The 22,512-nt window shown below is 35.5% G+C and overlaps 2 protein-coding genes across 4 annotated transcripts; one reads left to right on the top strand and one right to left on the bottom strand.

Moving 5' to 3' along the window:
• The first annotated feature begins 1,278 nt into the window (after positions 1 to 1,278).
• Positions 1,279 to 3,555, top strand: LOC117634580 (polygalacturonase-like). Its single transcript, XM_034368743.1, has 9 exons — positions 1,279 to 1,426; positions 1,529 to 1,663; positions 1,829 to 1,999; positions 2,135 to 2,161; positions 2,289 to 2,496; positions 2,594 to 2,675; positions 2,774 to 2,882; positions 2,969 to 3,085; positions 3,167 to 3,555. The coding sequence occupies exons 1-9, from the start codon at positions 1,280 to 1,282 to the stop codon at positions 3,395 to 3,397; spliced, it is 1,227 nt and encodes a 408-aa protein (XP_034224634.1). The 5' UTR covers position 1,279; the 3' UTR covers positions 3,398 to 3,555.
• A 5-nt stretch (positions 3,556 to 3,560) lies between these two features.
• LOC117634576 (nuclear pore complex protein NUP205) lies at positions 3,561 to 22,145 on the bottom strand. 3 transcript variants are annotated; one of them, XM_034368733.1, is made up of 45 exons: positions 21,801 to 22,145; positions 21,493 to 21,588; positions 20,776 to 20,850; positions 20,565 to 20,669; positions 20,362 to 20,472; positions 19,818 to 19,977; positions 18,906 to 18,991; positions 18,686 to 18,808; positions 18,368 to 18,595; positions 18,180 to 18,269; positions 17,396 to 17,545; positions 16,812 to 16,928; positions 16,505 to 16,711; positions 15,510 to 15,611; positions 15,235 to 15,378; positions 14,336 to 14,466; positions 14,122 to 14,241; positions 13,763 to 13,886; positions 13,331 to 13,528; positions 12,614 to 12,732; positions 12,267 to 12,417; positions 12,065 to 12,177; positions 11,893 to 11,974; positions 11,674 to 11,760; positions 11,477 to 11,554; positions 10,824 to 11,030; positions 10,152 to 10,244; positions 9,911 to 10,024; positions 9,615 to 9,785; positions 9,428 to 9,483; positions 9,280 to 9,352; positions 9,001 to 9,191; positions 8,783 to 8,909; positions 8,597 to 8,674; positions 8,092 to 8,256; positions 7,155 to 7,301; positions 6,910 to 7,047; positions 6,136 to 6,279; positions 5,660 to 5,782; positions 5,449 to 5,544; positions 5,199 to 5,336; positions 5,004 to 5,104; positions 4,308 to 4,427; positions 4,041 to 4,173; positions 3,561 to 3,958 (listed from the first exon to the last, which is right to left on the bottom strand). In XM_034368733.1, exons 1-45 carry the CDS (start codon positions 21,939 to 21,941, stop codon positions 3,875 to 3,877), a joined length of 5,637 nt encoding a protein of 1,878 aa, XP_034224624.1. In that variant the 5' UTR covers positions 21,942 to 22,145; the 3' UTR covers positions 3,561 to 3,874. The 3 variants fall into 3 exon arrangements, with proteins under 3 accessions (XP_034224624.1, XP_034224626.1, XP_034224625.1); XM_034368734.1 differs by having other exon boundaries at positions 3,691 to 3,958; positions 16,812 to 16,925; XM_034368735.1 differs by lacking the exon at positions 16,505 to 16,711.
• Positions 22,146 to 22,512: the final 367 nt, after the last annotated feature.

Raw genomic sequence — 22,512 nt, 5'->3', positions numbered from 1 at the left:
CCTCAACAACACCAGTAATGTTGGAGCTTCTAACAGACACCAACCTTAAAATTGCTTCTTTGGTCATAAAAGAAAGCAGCACAGAAGCTTCTCTATTCAACAAGGATTGCTAACCATTCAACCGAAACGTTCGGTTGAATGGTTATGATAAAACTTGGCCTTCCCCTCTTCAGCTCATATATTAAAAACGAAGATAAAATAGATGAGACTAATTTCGTTTCTAGATGCATATATAAACGTTTTTCATAACTTAACTTAATGCGTGTGTTATAACTAGCAGTTTTGAATCTTGATACAGAAACATAAATTTTATAACACTACTTGGTTTTGCAGCATATATGCAGAATTAGAAGCTTTTTTTGCATCAATGTGATCAGGTTACTTGCTTGTCTCCCATATATATATATATATGAAAGAATTTATTATAAATATAAAAAAAAGGACTTCAAGATGTAACTCTGATTTCCTCCAAACTCATACTACTTATCTCCACACACGACTGAGTTCAATACTATTCTCATCCTCATTTAGACGAAAGAATGCATCGAATCGAAGGGTTGACAAAACATATGGCCATGGAGCATAGCACAAAATATTCTCATCCTCATTTGAAGCCCTAGCTAACATCCCTTTACTGTCAAGCAGCTACTGGGAAAATGAAGTGGTATGGGATTTTATCTGAGTTAAAGTTCAGTTGAATGGTATTAAGTTACTTGACGTTTTTATTTTCCTATCATTTATAACTGCCCATAAGAGTTCTTAGACTGCTCTATTTGCTGATAAATAATCAATAAATCTAAAACTCATAATTTGCCATTTGGGTTTTTGTTTTTGTTTTTTTGGTTTCTCTATGTTCTTGCAGATACCATAAAGTTTGCGGCTTCCTTTTGGTGGTATCTTAATTCCACGAATGCCATGGTAAGAAGCTAAGTGTTAGCCTCTACAGCATTTATTTATGACTCGGTATATATGTTTAATTTTAATTAATTTGTTGTCATTTTCTTGACTTTTGTGTGATTTTGGGTCTTTCAGATCTCAGGGTTAATGAGTTTCATGACTTAGATTTGTTTTACATGGTCAAATCTATGTGTTAATAAAAGTTATTGCTATAGATTAGGACTTTTTTGGAAACTTATTGCTAAGAAATGAAGATTTTTAAGCATATATTATAAATTGGTTTTCATATGTAAAAACAAAAACCCGTTTCTTTTTATATTGTCTTGTCTCCCTCCCATTGTTAATATATATTTTGAAAACCTTTCTGCTTTCGTTTGAATCGATGCAGTGTGGTCATTATTTTTTGCTGCTTTTTGTTGGGTCATTAGTTTCTGTCAGTATTGCTTGTTCAACTGAACATGCAAATCAAACGACTTTTGATGTCAGAGACTATGGAGCTGTCAGTGGAGGCCGCATAGATGATTCCGAAGTAGGCAAACTCTGTTTTCCTTTCAACTTACAGTTGATTTTCTTTCTCAGTGATGATATGAGTTTTTATCCACTAATTAATGTCATATCATTGAGATTGCAGGCATTCTTGAAGGCATGGAATGCAGCATGCACCTCAGAAACTGAAAATCCTACCTTAATCGTTCCACGGAAGAGATTTCTGCTCAATCCAATCGTTTTCAGCGGTCCATGCAGGGCTGAAAACATCAATTTTTTGGTGGGTCAAAGATCTTTCTGATATAGTTTTTGTTATGTATATGTAGATTTTTGTTTTCTGGGTTGGTGCAATAATTTATCAAATAAATATATTGGGTTTCTTTTCTGACAAATGATTGATATTTCATCGGTATTGCCCAAATGATTGGTGATTTTCCATAAACAGATATTTGGGAGACTTTTGGCACCAGACTCCCCTGGAGCATGGAAGGAGCTTGACCCAAGTCAATGGCTAGCTTTCAATGGTGTAAGCGGTCTCAACATTGCTGGCCCTGGTAGAATCAATGGAAGGGGCAAGGCCTGGTGGGATCAGTCATGCAGAGACCACCCTCGCCTGGTTCGTACATTTTCCAAATTTTACATTAAATAAAATAAAATTCACCTATTAATATTAATATTATTGTGTAAATTAATCTGCTCTGCCGTCTCTCTTTCTGATATAGTTTGTTGTTGCCAAATGCCAACCTTTCAGGTGGGATGCAGTACATTGGCCCCAACTGTAAGTAATAACAATATTATCATGGCCTAAATAATTATCATATCATCTTGAGATTGAAGCAACATTTGACCTTAGTTTCAGGGGCACTAGAACAATTAAGCCTTATTTATATGATGGTGAAGCGCAGGCAGTGAAGTTGGTGTCGTGTAAAAACAGCAGCATCAGTGAGATTCATTTCCTAAATAGCTCTCAAACCCATGTCCTAATCAGAGACAGTGATGGGATCAACATAGAAAATGTACTGATTGAAGCTCCAGAGAGGAGCCCCAACACTGATGGCATTCACATCTCAGCCTCTCACAATGTGGTTATCACCAACGCCATTATAGGCACCGGTAATTAACAATTTCTCAGTCTTTTTTCTTAACATTCCAACTTTTCCTATATATTTTTTTATTTTGTCTATCTGCAATGACTTATTTTGATCCACAGGTGATGATTGTGTGTCCATTGGAGACCATACATCCAACATAGTCATCTCCTATGTTAAATGCGGTCCGGGTCATGGAATTAGGTAATATGTTGTTAATTACATTGTCTTTACAAGATTAAACAACCTTATTAATCACTAAATTAGATGCCCTTCCTTTCAACTGTGTTTGAATACAACAGCATTGGAAGCTTAGGGAGGAGTGGGAATTTTGTTCAGGTAGAGAACATTCATGTAAGTAAGGTATACCTCCAAGGAACTACCAACGGAGCTCGGATCAAGACATGGCAGGTACTAAATCAAAGTGGTATAAATGCTCACATTTTAAGTTTTACTGTCTTGTGACATTTTCTTCCTAAATTTACATGTTCATAAAGGTCGGCAGAGGCTATGTCCGGCAGGTCACATTTGAGCACATCTTTTTTGGGTCCGTCAAGAACCCCATAATTATCGATCAAAACTACTGCAACAAAAGTGGTGCCTGCAAGGAAATGGTAAACCAGTCACACCCTTCTTTTTCCTGATTTCTAACTTAGTTTTAAATCTTGTTCATTTGCGCTACTTTTTGGTTGTAGGAAACTGGGGTTCACATAACTGATGTCTCCTTCAATCAATTGTATGGGACATCTAGTTCCCGTGTAGCTATGAATCTGAATTGCAGTCGCTCAGTTGCTTGCACCAGTATATATTTGAAGTCAATATACATTAGATCTGCTCTAGCAGGGCAGAACGTGACTTCTAACTGCACCAATGCCCACGGCGTTGCCTCTGGAGTAATTCAACCAGACCCCTGCCTCCAAATTTGATCTCATGATGATTTACCATGTTGTATAAGAATTTGAGTCATTTAACTAATTGATTCACTTATCAAACCAATGGATTATCGTGTACAAAAAAAGACGAAGAATGCTAACATATTACTTCCGCCCTCTAACTTCAAGAAAATCAACTTTTCTAATCTTAAATTGATGTAACAAATCACTGGGTTTTTTTTCCTTGATGGATGTTTTGATATTGAATTTTACATCTAAACTTCAGCAACAGTTGATGTTTTGCACAAACTCCAGCTTGAAAACAGAGTAATGCTGTGTTTGACTGACAAAAAAAGTTGTATTACTTTGCACAATTGTAACAAAGTTATCATTTTACAGATTGCATCATGATGGCATACCCTTAATGACAATCAATCCTAATATAATACAACACTACAACATCAGAACACATAACTCAATACATTATGTGAAATTTATCGAGTCAAACTATTATAGCCAATTAGGGCATCCTCACGAACCCAACCTTTGAATCGTCATTTCCTTGAGTGAAGTCAATAATCTGCGAAACACCTTAAGATTGTGGCCTACTTTATCCTGAGAAGAGAAGAAAGAAACATTAAAGAAAATTTCACACTTGGTAACTGAGAATGACCGGGCCACATAGTAAGAAGCAGACCTCGCTTAGTAACTCAAGTCGTTCTAAAGTTGGAATCAGATTTCCACACAACGAAGATATGTCCTGACCCGGGTCAGATTTGGCACCACAAGTAATTGCCTTCAAAGATCCATTGGCATCGGATACCAAAGATCTGTCAAGGAAAAACAACATTGACCAAAAAAAGTCGCCATTCATCAACATTGAGCCTCAACATATTTCCACAATCAACCCTTCTCCGAGGAAACAAAAGACAGAAAAGAAAGAAAGAAACGAAGAGGTGCATACCTGTCCTGAAAATGGATTAGGAAAACATTCAGCACATGTTCCATGAGTGGAAGTAATAAAGTTACTAACTGATCTCGGATACCAACAACCTGGCACATTTCTACCATCGCAATATATCTCCTGGAAGAAAAAAAAGAGAATCCAATAGAAAATTATATGCTTCATGTACCCAGAAAAAAAAGAAAAAAGAAAAATGTGTTAATCAAACAAACTAATTCTGATGAAGTTGAACTACTTGGGCAAATCAATTGAGCAAAGACAACGATTTTACTTCTTAATGGGGAATATGTAATTGCAGCTGCTTTTGAGCAAAGGACAATAGCAGACATGATAAACCGATTAATTAATAACTGTCACTAATTCCAAGTAAATTGAAAAACAAATCCATCATTTTTAATTCATGTTCTCTTGCTTGTCACTATCATCGGTATATATTTCAACATACATTCAAATATATGTTGATACCCATAACTTGTATTTTCTGCTCACTAGTGAATGACAATCTCAAGGATATGCTGATATCTATAACTTGCATTGGGCAGATATACAATTTATCATTAGGTTATAACTTATAATTAAGGGAGTTTTATCAAAACTCACTTAACACAACAAATTGACAGACATTATTGAAATGATTAAACATATCAATGAAAAATCTGGAGGAAAAATAAAAAGAAAAGACAACTCAAGGAGTACCTTTTCTGAATATTGTCAGATGATGACATACAAACTTGCTGAGCAAACATATTGATAATTTCATCCACCTCCTGTCTTGATACTTCATTTATGTCTCGAATCTGCAGAATATATACAAAAAGGTAATAGTAATTTAATGTTCAAATTTTTGTGTGAAGTGATAAAACAGGAAATGTTGTTTGAATCCAATTTTACCTTATTTAGTAGTAAAGATTTTTCCTCAGTGGCTCTTTCAAGAGCAGTTGTGACAGAAGTGAGAAAAGAACCAAGCAAACTCAATGTGGGATGTTGAAGACGAACAGCAGCATTGTAATCAGGGGGAACGTCTGAGATCTGTAGTAAAGCAAGTTCGTTAGTGAAGTATCAACAGATCTATCAAGCCAATACAACTTGAGCAGGTCAATCATTAATAACATGCAGATCAGCCCAATGATTATCTACCTACCTGCAGTCTAAGTGATTTCTTTGTGACCAGAAAATATAGATAAGAGCTCAGGCTGAAGCATAATCGAAACGAGTTAAGCTCTGACTTCCTCTTATTCTGCTCATTCGCCATCAAACAAGGGGAAACAGAAAATAGAAATATCAAAAACTAAATTACAAGGACTGTACAATCAATAGGTCAATTTACGTTCCCTAAAAGAACATGTACAAACCTCAACGGATTGAACTGATCGAGCAGAACTGACAGACTCCCAGTCACGAGAGAAAAGAGCATGCATCAAACCAAAAAGCCCTTGAACAAAGCCACATTCATTACTCTCTTCATAAGGCCAAACCTACAAAGGAGGAAACGTTTAACTGCATTGCATTATTAAACTCAAGCCAACTAAGCCTTTACTAACCAAATGGAATGAAAAAAGTAGACAGGAAACTCTTGCAGAAAAATAAACAGCATTGCAGTTTATAGAACAATACATGAGGAAACTGGGAAAATGGATTTTAGGGATCCAGTTAACTGCCCCAAAAAAACGCAAATGATCATATCCTACTCAACCATGTTACAGGCCTAAACTGTTCAAAAACCATTTTTGGAGGCACATTAACGAAGCTAGCTTTAAGCAGGAGAAGTTGACCACAGCTTCTTTAACACAATTCATGCAATCCAAAATAGATTATAAGGAACAGTTACCTTGCTAAGTATACCAACAACCAGATTTATCTGCTCCATCACCAATTCATCAGCTTCGGAAATGTCTTCCTGAAGAACATGATCAAAAAGTGATCTATGCCCTTTGACAAAATCTATGACTTCTCGAACAACTTTATTCTTCACCTATTATATGAATCCAAATTATAACGGAAACAGCATTTTCTGAAATACAAAGGGACATTGAATATAGAAAACCAAGACTGACAGAAACCTTAGGCAAATATTTAGAAACAGAAAAGAAAAGAAAAAACAAGTTAGTGATTTTTACAAGACGTGGCCTTTACAAGTTAGTGGTTTTTACTGAATTTACATAATGAAATTACAAAATTGTATAAGCTTCCCGCCCATTTAATGATAATAAAATCCTAAGTGTTATATTCATGTAGGATTCTATACTTCATCAATTGGATATTTTATGCTTCATACAGGTATGCAAGCTATTTAAGTAAAGTTTAATAACATATAGCTGATACAACACATTTTTGACAAGTATTTGACAGAACCTGCAACTTAAAATACAGCATTAGAAATAGTTATTATTTATTTCAAGCCTTCTCAAGAAATAAAAACAATTTCGCTACTAGGTTGTTATTTCTTCAATTCCAACATCCCAATTGCAAGGTATATTGAATGGATTTCAGCAGGTAAAATTGTGTCTAGTAGATGAAGCATGCCATGATAAAACCAATATTCTAGGACAACAGAACCAGAAATTTCAAAAGCTTTCTAAAAAGAAAATAAAGGAAGGCTAACCTCAAAAAATTCAGAAGTATCGACCAACGACAACAGAGAAAACACTAATCTAAGAATAGGAGTTATAACCATCCTTTGCTTCTTGATATCCACTGGAACATCTCTTTGATGCTTAGTGCCAACCCATCTCAAGCTTCCCTGCATTCGCATGAAATTCAGCAATGAGATAAAAGAAATTTTCTGAATAAGCACAGAACGCAGTTTGTGTTTCTTTGAAATAAATAAAACACATAAGCAGCACTTACGAGAAAGTTGACTGCCCTGCATGAAGCGATATGCTCCAAAGCACCCATCGAAAAGATAACCTGAGCTCCAGATTTCCCATATTTGTGACTTGTTCTTAGTAGTAAAGCAAGTTCAGCCTCGAGAGTGTATGCTCGCTGTCCACCATCCTAGAACAATTTTTTAGCAAAATTATGTGAGATGTGAAGTTAAAAAGTAAAAGAAGCAACGTGAAAGAGCACCTGAAAAAAAAATCAACAGAAGATAGTATGACAAACCAAGACATCGATATCATAGAAGAAAATACAATAGCTTCACCAAACTTCAAATCAAATCAAACTCACATATACACTAAAAATTGGGTTGTGAAAGAATTTGCAAAAGGTCGGTTAGGGAGGGCACATATGTTACTTCCTCAAAGGATTTTACACAGTAAAAAATGGCAAAGTTTCTTTCATGTTACCTTTTAAGTGAGTTTTTTTTTTTTTTTTTTCAATTGTCAATATGGGTCAGACTTGTAATAGTGCTGCTGGTGTAAAATTCTCTAAAACAGAACTGCCTAAAAATTTGTTTAAAATTTAAAAATAAGGTCAGACCAGTAAAGTCCTATAATTAGTTCATGAAAAGCCTGTTCCATGCGTTACAAAATTAACAAAGCACTATATGTAAATATAGCAGTTAAATACAAAGCAAAAGTTCCTATACAGTAGAACCGCTGCAGTGCTGACCACCAGTTCCCAACCCAAACTAGGGTATGTGTTCTAGTAAACAACTTATCAGGAATTATTGGATAATTTGGATTTCAGGTAACAAGGAAAAGCATTTTACCAAAGTCGAAAGAGATCTTACAGTTGGCTAAACTTGAACGTGTCAAATAAAGGTTAATGATGTTAATAATGCCTAGTATCATACAATCAAAACCACCCTGCTATTGGACTTGATAGTTTATTAAACAAGCACCTGATGAGAGAAATTGCTGATACTCATTAAGCAAGATCTTAAGAAACCCCTGCTTTGAAGTTGGCTTAAGAAATATCTTTCATGATCTACACAAATCAATGCATCCAAAACATAGAGTGCCATTTGCTTCCCAAGTTCACTGCCTTGAGTAGCATCCCTTATTACCTGAAGATACATGGTTGAAGGAAAATATGTCAAAGATTAAAAAATAAAGGGAAAATAGTATTTGCATTGTAATAATGATTAAAGATATTGGAAGCAGTAACAATTTTATATTGTGTATGCATGACTGTGTGATGCGTATGCACTCAAAACTACATAATCCTAATACTGCAGAACCTTCCTAGCAGCAAAAACATGTTCGACAGAAGAACTCTTCCATTTAAATTATAATTCAGATCCAACTCCTTCCATATTAGCAATATATTTGGTCTTGAGTAACCTAAAATATCAAGCTATATTTTCTATTAGATAAAAAAAGTCAGGGCAAGAATGAGACACTTACCAAATCCAAAATAGGCTGAGCTGCTTTCCTTAATATAGAGAAATTGGCACGAGCAAGTTCAGCCTGCTCTCGATTGATCTGAGGAAATAACATAAGTAGCATCACCATTGTTAATGCTATTCTTTCCACCGGATGATATTTAGTGCAAATTAAAAGCAATACATTGAAATGATAGAAACTACACACCTTCTGGAGTTCCATATCATCACCATCTTGTTCATCAAGCAGCAAGAACTGCAGAACGGTTGACGGGACATCTGGATCAAGCATATGTTGACAGTACTGAAAATAGCTAAGAAGCAAAGTATATAGCCTGAAAACAATTTCCAGAAGGTCAGATGCAGAATGAAAGAGTTTAAACAAGCATGGAAGCAGCAGAACAGATATTCTGAACAGGACCATACCGTCTCCTTAAGGCTTCTGATGATTCATGTCTAAGGATTGCCAACGTAAGCTTAAACAGGATTGCATGACAAGCTCCATTGGGTAATTGTTTTGCCATGATAATATCAAGACATGCCAAACTATCAGAATTAAAACCACCAGGGAATGAAAACCTTTCATCTCTTAACTTTGCCATGCATGTCAGTGCAACCTGAGAAATTTTTGTTTTTAAATTAGAGATTAGCAATAACTTTCAAATTGAAGCAGCATGGTAAGACCAGAAAATAAATCAGTCATACCTGGCACAACATAATTGCCATCTTCAATGAACAGTCTGGAGAAGCAGAAGCAGTAAGAGCAGCATCAAGAACCCTGTTAATGGCAAGACAATGTGTTACGAGAGGAATAGGAAATGAAGAAGAAGACAGATTACAATAATAGACATACTGATATAGAACTTCAGATCGATTTCCAAGTGATGATATCCTTCTGGATGCAGATATCTACCAACAAAAAAAAAGAAGAAAAATGACAAATATTGGTGAACGTAATGCTGACAAATTAATAGTAGTTCAAGGCTAAAACCAAATTGAAGACTTCTCAATCATGCAAACTATGAAAGAAAAGAACAGACCTCAACAATATGCGACCAGCCAGTTAACATATGTAGTTGGGCAGCTTGCTCCTCAAGGTTCTTATTGTGCTTCCATCCCCATCTCAACAACTGTTGAATTGTTTCTTTTACATCATTCAGCTCTACGTCACTTCCAATGTTACTCAACTGGGGATAAACAGATCTGAATTTCTGACCAAGAAAAAAAAAACAATATAAATCAGTAACAGGACTATCTGTTTTCAATTCAGGGATGAAAACAATTAACATCTAGTACTTAAGGAATAAATTCACTTTCTGGAACTTAATCAAGCAACCTGCCAAAGTTTGTCACGGAATGAAGCAAGGTCTATTAATCGATCACCCCGCTCTGAGTAATAATAAACACCACCCTTCCCAGAAGTTGTAGGATAATTAAGTATGTCGTCCACCTAAGAAACATATTTGACCAAATGCAGCACAAGTGAAACAAAATAAGATATAAAGATCAGACTGTTACCAGCAAGTCAACTGTCAAGGAATTTAAAATATAGTATCAATTACAAAACAGAATATTACCAACAATTCATATTTTGTATTAGAAACAACCGGAGACAGATTCATTGTGGTATCTGGGGATTTAAATTGCACTACTTCAAGCAACTCCAACACCTGAAATGGACAAGAATCTAAGTTGTATCTGACAGCAAGAACAGATATTGTACAGAAACTCCAGAAAGTTCTAAAACGAAAACAATATTAAAAAACCACAATATTTACTACTATGATAATGACCACCCTCAACCCTGATTGTTTATAGCATGAAGCTAAGTCAAAGATTAACTCTTCCATAACTAGTAAAATAAAAATTAGAAATGATATTTAACTAAATATTAATATTATTAGATACTTATTATACTAGAGAATCCAACCTGAAACCAATTGGTAATGATGAGAGACCCCCATATTTTACATATTGAGAATCGTTTACGGCTTAGAATTCCTAATAAAGACTATTATATTTTCAAAAATACTTAATTGAAATTATCTCTAATATAAAGGCATGGTTGATTGAAGATAATTAGCACTGTCAAATACACCTAAAATCAATAAAATAAATAAATAAAAACTTGAAATGGGAATAGCTTTCAGAAAATAATAAAACAAGAAATTACTAATGATAAAAAGATTTGTTAGCCCACAGTGGCATGAGATTAAGGTACAGATGTACATTTAAGCAATCAACAATACCTTACTCTTACTAACAGTGCGGGTTCCAGCATGTTCCATGCCATCTTGAAGAGAAAAGGAATGAGACGCGAGGAAATCAATTCCAGTTTCAACGTTTTCCTGCCCAAAAAGGTGCGCAAGGATGCTAAGGCATGCCTCTCGGTGAGTAGAGCTATTGACATCACCAACATGCAGTTCAATGGCTAACAGTCTCAGAAGCCAAGCTCTCTGTGAATAAGAGAGAAGTGAAAAAAGAAAGAAACAATATTTAAATTATGGACTGGAAAGCAAGCATCACAAATATAAAGAACTACAAAAGTACACCACCCATGTGCCAAAATATTTGCTTATAAGGATTTATGAGTCATGGCTAAGGCTTGAAGACTGAAAAAGAGTGATCTTGAAACATAGGCTGTTGATGCAGTAGGATGCAGAATGAATGTCAACAAAACAAAATGAAAGACACCTAACGTAGAACAGCCTCATCCTTCACATACCCATGTTTGCCTCTACCAATAAATTTTTTTTTTTTTTCTACAACAAATAAATAAGGCAATCTATACGAAGTAATCACTATATGTCGTCCACTATACTATCAGTTCTGCATTTTGGAAAGTTCACTAAGAGATGCAAAAGGTGTGATATCACAACAACCAAATAATTACAGAAGAAACCTGATGAAGGGAACTGATGCGAAGCGCCTGGTTGTTATTCCGTTTAGGAAGTGGGGCAACCCCAATTGTATCTAGGTGCTGTTGTGATAAAAGGCATATGAGAAAAGAAGAATGAAAACAGCAATTAGGATAAGACAATCAGCACTTCAAAGTTTTATTCAAGAGCATCACATATTAAAAGATGAGTGCATCTTTACCTTTACAAAAAACTGATACTTTTTACTACTCAACAGATCCATAGTAGGACCACCTGTCAGTGGATCTAGGCACAACTCATAAAGGAGCTGCAAATAGTCAAGAAATTCTCTAAGACAAACCGTGGGAAAAATTCAAACAAACAATGAAATGCGTGCTCCAAAAGAGAACAGAAAGAAGGAAGAGATGTCCCAAAAGAGGTAGAGACTGTTTGATCTAACCTTAAAACCGAATTCATGAAGTAACACATTTACATCAGGCTTTGAAAGCTTCTCCAAGATTTCAAGAATAACCTTCAAGCAACTGCAAACAACATTATGGAGCACAATTCACTAGACAGAAATTGGATTACATAGACATGAAACCATTAGGGTATCTTTAAAGCAGCTAAACCTGTAATGAAACTTTGGCTGTAATACAGTCCGTTCAATGGGGCTGTCAAGATCAAACTTGAGTAGTAAATGGGTGATATTGGGAGCTGGCCGACTGATATTGTCTACTAGAAGCTGTAAAAATAGAAATGAAACTATGTCAGCATATTCAAGAAGACAATAGCTATTGGATAGGAAGAAATCATGGAAATGACAGGACAAACCTGCAATATCAGTACACCTGGATCCTCACTTGTGTTCTCTGTGATCTGGCATGCTTCTGATCGTAATTCTAGGCAGGCTGCATAATCCTCAATCAAACAGCTTCCAGCATTGGATTTTAGCAGTAACTGTACAAGCCCAACCATGCGAGAACTGTGTCCCAAAATAATAATAATACAACATCATTTAAGCTTCCATCAGATGTTGTGTATTAGAAATTTATCATGAAAATATGATATTTGTGCGATTTTTGAAAAAGGTTACATGCATAAAGCTTTGGGCCATATCAGATCCCATCAGAGCAGATCAAGATGACAAAGCAAAACACAGAATGGAAGAAGGGACTTACCTTAATATACTCATGATTTTGATAGAGCACTGCTGAATTTGAGGTCGAAAATCATATCTGACATATTCCAGTAAGGCTACAATTTGATTATGATCTTGAGAGAGTATAACATCCAGAGGCTGCAGAGAAAAGGATTAGTAATTAGAACAAATCCTTGAAAAAGAATTTGGCATGTACTGCACCCATGAACAATGCTCAAAACAAGCTTTTTAGGTCATGCAACCATCTATTAGTAAAATTACATTGTATTATAATTGGGCATGGAAATGAATGTTGTGTATTGGCACAGACAGGGCATCGATATCCCAGCTGCAAAAAGACATGATGACAGGATAACATATATAAGTGAATCTTTTATTTATATATTTATCTACATTTGGGCGCATGTGTGCACTGCAAAGAACCATATATATATCAAAACAATGACGAAACACCTGCTTGTAAGTTTCTTGATAAAAAATAGTAAATCTGTATAATGTTGTATTCTCGTAAGTTTATTTAAGCACACAAAGTTGTGTCCAACGTTGAGGAAACAAGTGTCCTAAAAATTATAGTTTCTACTGAAACATAGTTTCTGAGAAAGTATTAACTCATGCACTGTAAAACAGAAATAATTTTCAGAATAATGCACAGATATCTTATACATCCATTCCAAAAAACAAGTCTGCCAAAGTGCATGTAAAAATAAGCTACGCATTCAGTACAATAAAATAATACCTGGTAAAGAGGACGCCAGAAATCAGAAAGAAGCAAATCCTTCTCCAAGACAAGGATTATAATTTCCAAAGAGAGTTGCACAGCCTTTTCTAAAAGTGGGCCATACACTTCATTTGTCCGTTCAGTTATGATGGTATTGACTCCAGGCAAAAGAATACCCATAATGTTCCGGAAAACAGTTTTGCCGCTCATGAAATCCTGTAACAAAATTTTTGTTATGAGAGAATGGGCACAATATTGTCTTTCTATGTTGGATCAAGCAATCACAACATCAACAGAAAATCCCTTCAAAACCAAGATGACAATAATAACAACAATTGTACTAATCAAAGTACATAAAACACAACGCAATCATTAGATTTTAACATGCATATGCTTGATATGACATTAATTGAATAGAACAAATGAACAGAAGGAAGAATAAGCACAAACTTTTAGCAACTCTAATATGGGTAGCTGCATCTGGAGTGGAGATGGTTGTGTTACTGTTGAAAGCTGAGAACGGTCAGCAACAACGTCGATGTCCTCCTCATTGATGTCATACATACTCAATATCCTGCATCGTAAATCACACGAAGATCCAAATTTTTCGACATTCAAAATCCGATATTAAACCAGAAAAAGTATAAAATTACACTATTATACCAAACAGATAGACCTGGTTCAGGTAATAAAAACTGAGAAAAGACAGTAAACAGGGGATCTGGTGGAAAGAAACCTTGCAGATAAGATGCAATAAAACCATTAAAAAAAAATACAAGCTTCTGACATGGACCGTAGGATTAACATACATATGAAAATGCTGAAGACAAGCAACAACCAACTGCCATTTCTCACAAGGATTTGCATAGGCTCTTTGGGGGAACGGCCTGAAAACATGATCATAGATGAACCTAAAGATGCCAATGAATCTGCCAAACAGGAAAAACCTCTCGTCAATAGGGTGAGCATTCCCGAAAAAGAAGTAAAAAATCCAAAGAAATATTAGACAAACCAGCAACCAACCTACGCCCTCTATCACTTAGGTCTCTTTCTTCAGAAATAAGAGTATTTAACAGGTTAAGGAAAGATATTGTTGAAGGATATTGTTCTCTCCTTGCTTCGATTTCATTCAACTCAAATTGCATGTCATATACCTGTAAAAGACATGATAGTTTTCACATATAAAATACATATAGGACTGGTAAATTACCTTGTAACTAGTTACTATACCCAAAGAACTTCTGGAAGTATGTCGCCAAACCAACCTACACCCTCTAGTCTTACTGACAGCAATAATAATACACACAAGGGAAATGACAACATATATATATCACATTTATTAACTGTCACACAATTAAGGCATACATATGCCAATTACTCTTCACACCCCTTTAACATAAGATCAACATGCATGACCCATAAAAACATTAGTTGCAACATCCGCATCATAGCTACACTTCAAAATTTATGATAATAAATTGCTAAGAAACATATATGGAGATTTTTTTCCTTATTATCCCACAAGAGTTTGCACGAATTTCCTATTGGAGGACATAAATAACTTTGCTTATTCAGACAATAAAGGAATAGACGAGGTAAAATATAAATAACAAATCCTAATGCCTTTTAGACGCCCAATACTTGAAGTCCACTAGACATTACCTATTTTGATACTTATATTCTACCAGGTACCAAAGTTGAGTTAAATATGTATAAGCTTACTTTATGCATCTGACAAGTGTCTATATTGGGCCCTTTAAACTCAGATGTAAGACAAATAAATCCCAACTAACCTTAGACTACCCTAAAACTAAGGAAAGGTTTCATAAAGGAACGTGACAGGGTCAGGAAAACAATTAAAAAGACGGCTTTGTTTTATTTATTTGACACCTAACTACCACATATGACCACCCAAAACCAACCTGTGTTGCCATGGGCTGTGCACTCTTCCCAGCATGAGATCCAACAACCACAGGTAGATCGTACTGCTCAAGATAACTCCAAACTGTATCTTTTAGGACAGGGGAGACATGAACAAAAGTTGTGATTGCATTACGCAAAGCACCCTGCAACAGTTAGCAACGTACTTTATCAACAACAAAGAATTCAATTGAAGCTTCCAACAATCAATAAAGAAGTCACAAATGGTATACTAGGATACTCCTCAGCAAAGCAGCATTAAAATACAGCCATCAACCTTCACATAAGGAGGGACATTTTCATAACCAAGGAGCTTGAATAGAGGCTCAATATCAGAAAACCAGTTCTTTCTTTCAAGGTGATTTCCATTTTCCACAACCTGCAGCACAGTACAAAGAACCATAAAAAGAAGTTATTCCTTTCCACATAAAACCAGTAAGAAGAATGCAATGTACAATTGCGTCTGCTTAGAGAGATAAAAGGCATCTAACCTAACAAAATATAGCAGGTTCGTGCCATGTGGGCTACAGGTAGTAATTAACTAAACAAACGAAACAACCAAGATTCATACAAGTCATAGAATTTTTCTGCTGCTGATACATTCTGACAAGGATTTTCTCCAGATCAGATATTTTAACCCATAAGCACAGAAAGCACTGCAGCTTTTGCACACAAAGATGAAATCCTAGACATCTTTTGAGCATCTTTTGAGAATCAAGAACAAACTAAGAAGTCTAACATACCAAGAACAGAAATGTAGAATGTCAAATATTAGTGAACAAGTTGAAAAGAAGTTGGAACTAAATTCCAACTAATCCACACACAGATATACTGTCTCATTCAATAAGCTATACAGAATATTAGCACAGATATACCATCTCCTTTCCTAAGCTCTAGAGCAATGCAGGGTCTGAATTTTCCAGGAATCTACAAAATCATTTGAGTTCCCAGAAAAAAGTAAAGTTCACTCCAATACAAAGTGAATATATGAGAAACAGCAATGGAATATAAAATGAACAATCAACTTCACTTGGTATTTTCATTCTCTTTTTTCGTTGTAATAAGCAGTCTACTTTAATATTATCAAAATTGTTGAAAGATTAAGTTGAGTAGGTAATTATATTATGAATGTCAAATACAAGTCAATGAGGTTATGGTAAACAAAAACTTGTCAGCAATTGAGAAACAAAACTATGATATACCATCTGGTAAATAAGAACAAAAGAAATCAATTGAAAGGTGAATAAATTGAAAAATGAAGCACACTAAAACCTTTTGAAGAACATTCAAATAAGCAACAAGTGCTTTTGCATCCCCTTCTGGGAATTCCGGTAGCATAGCACCCGCAATTTGAAGGGATTGTTTAAATTTCTCATCATAAATTGATAAGCAGTCAAACAAAGTGCTCCACCCAACAGAGCGGAACACTTTACCCTGAAGTAACTCAAAAACCTTTGAAGCACCTTCTTCACTAGATGCCTGAAAGGAACATAAGAACATGAAAATTAGGAAATTGCACACTTGCAAAGCATGCCTCATATATCAAGATTCTAAACCAGCTGAAACATGTTCTTCATACCAAGGTACTCAGCATATTCAAGAAGGCCACAAGAGTCTGAAAATTTGTATGATCCTCTCCAGCAAAGTTCACAAATGTCCACAAGACATCATTGCCAGACAACAGCTCTGGTTCCTTCTGGGGAAAAAAATGCATAAAGAAAGCAAATATGAGGTCCAACTCATATAGACGAAAGAAGACACATTACACTGGAAAGATGCAAGATAAACAAGAGAACAAGAAGCATCGCTTCAAATTTATTTGAATAAAACCTGTAGAACATCTTAAGGAAATTAAGCAATTGTACTTGTATTACAGAATAAGACAAGCACATCAAATCACTGTCATTTGGATTAAAAAAAGAATTGGTGTAAAATTGGAAAGGTCCTCAAAATGGAAAAAGAGTGTCACATGCCAACATGGAGTCCACATGTTTGTCTAACAATTAATTTAATGGCTTAAGCTGAGTAATAATTTTTTCCTTCATTAATGAAATTGCTGTTTCTTATTAAATAATTTATTTCAAAAATAGATTTATCCAAGGACAAATAAAATCTCAATCACACTAACATGAAAAGTTAAAAAGTGTTTTTGTTGAAATTAACCTGATAAATTTCGCTCACAAACTCCAAGAGAGAGACAAATGGTAACGGGCCGGTTTCAGAGACTTGTGGAGAAGTTAAGTTACTATCATGTGATCCAGCCATGCGGTATGGACTAAGAATGCTCATAGCCCGCTCCTTCGATTCTTTTACCTGCAAGGAAACTTCACCAAGCTGTAAGAAAAAACTTGCAAATGAGGGATGAAACCTATATTATATAAATACATTACAAATATACATGGGGGTGGGGGGAGGGAGAGACAGACTTGTAATACATTCTGATGAGAGAGAGGGAGGGAATAAATTTAAATTTCCAATGTGCAAAATGTTTCGATCAGCAATAGCAAATAGCAGTTAGATAGGGAAGTAGTGAATTGGAATTCCTGTTCTGCACCAAAAATCCTTGCTGCACCAGGTGCATGAACAAAGAATCCATTATCCACATCTCATGCAGAAATATATGTCTCAATTATACAATCAAGAACCCTGAATCCCAATTTACTTAGAAGCAAAATCATACTAGTTCATTCTCATCTATCCTCCAATTCCCAATGCATGTACAAATTTTGATAATCCAAATCTCATCCACAAGCTTGGTCAGTTAGTAGAAATTTGATAACACTGAAGTTGCAGTCTAATTAAATTTAAGAATAAATGAGAGGCATACATATAGGCCAAGTTAGTCTTTCAACCACATTTTCTGCCAAGTCTATCACATTTTATACATCAAAATTAATTTTTTCTAATATATCGTTATACTCCAAGAACTATAAAAAAATCAACTGACCTTGTCTCTGGCAAGTGGGTGAGACAAGAAACAAGTGATCAGCTTATGAAGGTAAGCATTGTACATATAAATCATATCCTCATCATCATTCTGCACAAATTACAGAAAGGATGCCAATAAGAAACAATATAGGAAAGTTTAATGACATTACTTTTGACAGCATCCAATAGAAGAAAACACAAACCAACCTGATATGCGGCAGTTCGAAGAACTTTATCTAGTATAAATTGGAAAACATTGTTTGAAAAAATGGCTTCTAAGCATGACTGTAGGTAACCCAAATCCCTCGATGAAGCACTTGATATAGTATCCCTTGCAGTAATAGCATCTTGTATTAACATCAAGTGTACGGCCCAAGCAAGCCTTGTGCTATCAACAAAACCCTGAACGTTTGGATCATTTCCAGCAGCCATTACCTGAAGCACAGAAGGAGCATCAATTTTCGAATCCTCATCAGAAATTTCATTAACACTGAGAAGAAAAATCAACCAAGCATTTTGTCTTACAATTTCATGAAATTCATGTCTAAAAGAAGCATCATGGGACAGGACAGATGCTTTATCAGGCACTGCACTCAGAGCATCTGATATGAAAGCGATCACAAGAGAAAAAAGAAGACTAAATGTAATCTGCATAAACATAAATATATAAATAGCGTGACAAGGCAGCAACACAAAAGAAACAAGAAGCAAAACTAAATCACTCAACATGAAGAGAAAGACATGCCTGACGTTTCATGGTGTTGTTAGTCTCGCTAAGTTCAGCAGCACAATCTTTTAAAACGAAAAGTATATCCTTTACATCCTTTGAACCTGCAATCAACATATCATATAAAGATGTTAATATAGATTATCTTAAGGGATTCCAACAGAACAGTAAAACGATGTTAATACAAATTATCTTAAGAGCACATGGAAGTCACTGCAAAGTGTAATTCATTACCATTGGTTTTGTTCAAACAACAGAAAAAAAGTATCATCCATATGATTCCAACACAAGCTATACATAAACAATGAGCTTTAAAACTATCAAATAAATAACATATGTTGTGTCAATATAAATGCATCAATATTGCCATTGTTTTTTAACCAAGACACTGCCAACCTTGGCAAATGCAATGCTAGTGGGGCGTGTACTGAGTACTTCCAAATCGTAAGATCTTAAATCACAAGCACTTTGGTACCAGACGTTTTGTCTATACTCTATTCACAATAGTCACAACACCCAAATTTGTAAAATGCTAGGCTTCAAGATTTCTTTCCGGAAGAATCTACTTTTTACCCACCAAAAAGACGCAAATTGACCATTTTGTCAGTAAATGTTTATTTATTGAAGCAATGCACATCAAAAGTGACAACAATAATTCCCCTCCCAAAAGCTAAAATCATGAATGACAAACCAGAATGAATCTCATAGAAAACTAAGAACAAATCAACTAGCTCAACTATAATGTTTATAAACGCAGTGGAAATCAAATTTACAAAATGTCCAAAGAAATTCAAAATAAATAAAGTGATTAAATCTTTAATAATGATCAACTATAAGTTCTTCGCATGCAAAATCTAACAGTACACTGTAAATATTCAGTATGCACAAAAACAACACCATAGAAACAAACCCATAAAATGTGTTGCTTACTCGTTCGCACAACCAGAATAGAAAGGACAAGGCAATGTCCAAGTATGAGCCTCTCCCTAGAAACCACAGCACGCCGCCCCACAAGAGCACCTCTAGAATCTAGAACATAGTGCTCAGAGTGAGGCCCACCCAGGCCAGCCGGTTCTTCTCGATTGAGTTCCTAAAATCAAACCCACCACAATTATGTTCAAAACTATATTGAGAAATGACAACACTGTGAAATTGCCCACACTAAAAAAAGGTGATCATTGTGGCATTCAAGGAAAATAGTTCTTTAATAAATAAAAAATGAATATATTTCTAACACATGCTATAATAAGTTGTCTTCAAACAATAAACCCAGCAATACTTAAACATGTGAACCAATCTGTAGATTAAAAATCCTCTTGATTGGAAAATTCCATAGTGAAACAATGAACAACTCATAACAAGAGAGATCAGTGTCAGCAGATGTAGTAAACTTTTTTTTCATGCAAAATCCTAACGTAAATACTACACTTGAAATAAGTACAATAGGAAAGAAACTTTGGTCAATGTTCCAAACCTTTATAAGAGATATTAACCTATGCCTTAGCCCATTATTGATAAGATTTTCCAAGTATTTCTGAATGTCAGACACAAGATCAGCTTCAAGTCCCTGGTCAAGCACAATGGCCTGCAATCGTATGAAAATCCACTAAAAATTAAAGGGCCAAAGTAATAATTAAAAGGTTTTAGGATGATGACTAGGGGTAGGAGAGTGAATACCCTTAATAGTGTATAGAGGGCTGTTAATAGATCCCTTCTCTCTGTGTACCAGAGACCTGCAGCAAGGCGCAAAACTTCTACTGGCTCTCTTCCCATTAAGCCCCACTAGAAATGAAACATAAAATTAAAACAGAAAATCACGTAATATTGCCAACTTGTAAATTATAGGCCAATGGGATATTATTAGAAACAAAAGATATTATAAATCTACCTCTTGATTAGCACCGATAAGCAAATGGACACAATCTATCTCATTGAGGTGGAGGTCGTCGCTCAACTTCAAAGCCTATAATCCAACATAACATCAAACCACCAAAATAAAAATAAAAATGGAGATAACATACAGAATATAGCTCAAACGCTATATACTATCCAGCAAATTTAAATGAAATTGCAAATTACTTAAAGAAGAAGTCCAGACTTCAATTAATTGAAAAGGTATTATGAGAAAATGCAATATCATATGTCTTACTGAGGCAGAAAACCGAAAAATGCTGCACCAGCTTGACATTTTGTCTGAAGACAAATGGTTTCTCTGAATCATGTGTTATAACATGAAGATTGTACTAGGAATAAAATCCGTCAAATAGTCAGGATATGACCCAAACATGAAAATTTGGTTGTATGCATGATTAAATCATGTATGAAGCATGGCATAATTCCCTTACAAGAATTCTATGGCCAAGCATGTACTTTATGCATTTGGGAAAGAGAAAATTTGGTTCATATATCCCACAAAATAATAACAAGTAGTAACTAAATTCTTGAAAAAAAGACAATTAAAAAATTACCATTATAATTAAATTTGAACCCCTTAACATTTTTTTAAATTCAACTTTATGGGATCAAGTGGTTATTCTACTTCGCCCTTAGCAGAAGGCACAAGAATGAACACTTGCAAACAACAAGGAACGAGCGGTATACATACAATCTGGACGTCCTGGTCATCAAGCGAAATTGGCGGCCCATCCGGAAGCCTAACTTCTCTCGACTGAACTTGCGCCCGATCTGAGGGTTTCGGAGGCTACAAAACGCAATGAACAAAATTCAGCAATAAGAGTAAAATCCCTAAAACCATTAAGATAACGGTACCGAGAAACGAAGTAAACTCCAAGCATAATTTCCAATTCAAAACTCTCCTATTACGAAATTTTAAAAATCTCTACGCTTCCATGTTCCTTTCTTGTCCTCCATTGTGCTCGGAGACCAAACGATATAGAACTAATGGGACCATACCGGATAGGAAAGGAGGGACTGGAAGGAGGAGAGAGAGTTGCGAATGGCGTGCATGAGCTCCACTCTTTGAGACGGGCTCGGAGGCGACGGGCCCAGTAGGGCCGATTCGACAGTAGAGAGCAGCTGCTTCGGTAATACCATTGTGGATTGTGGATTGTAGATTGGTACTGCGACTGGTGCAAATGTTGAAACCCTAGGATAGAGAAATTAAAAGGCGGGAAATGGAATGCGAGGGTTTGCAATTTTGCTATGGGGGCAGAGAAAGGAAAGAAGAGGGTTTTGGGGTTTTGGTAAACCCCGTATAAGCCCTAATGGCGGTGACACAGTGACCCTGACTATTTGAATATGTATCTTTTTGTCAAAGTTACAATAACATTATTAGGGCAATGGATTTGTCAAAAAAAAAATTATTACTTATTCAGTAAGCTACACTATTTCTTTTTCAAAAGACAACCCGAGTACAGCCGAACGGCTATACTATTCCTCTTATAGCCGGGCGGCTATACTATTTCTTTTTTAACAAATTGGAAAACCCTGGTATAGCCGAACGGCTATACTATTTCTTTTTCTTTTTTTAAAAAAAATGGAAAAACCGAGTCTAGCCTTGCGGCTATACTATTTCTTTTAAACAAAATTAAAAAACAGAGTATTGCCACGTGGCTGTACTATTTCTTTTTAAACAAAATTGGAAAAACCGAGTATAGCCGCCCGG

Source organism: Prunus dulcis, chromosome 7 (assembly GCF_902201215.1).
Source record: "Prunus dulcis chromosome 7, ALMONDv2, whole genome shotgun sequence".
NCBI lineage: Eukaryota > Viridiplantae > Streptophyta > Magnoliopsida > Rosales > Rosaceae > Prunus > Prunus dulcis.
The sequence above is the reverse complement of the archived record's forward strand: the minus strand, read 5'-3'. Positions and strand labels throughout refer to the sequence as shown.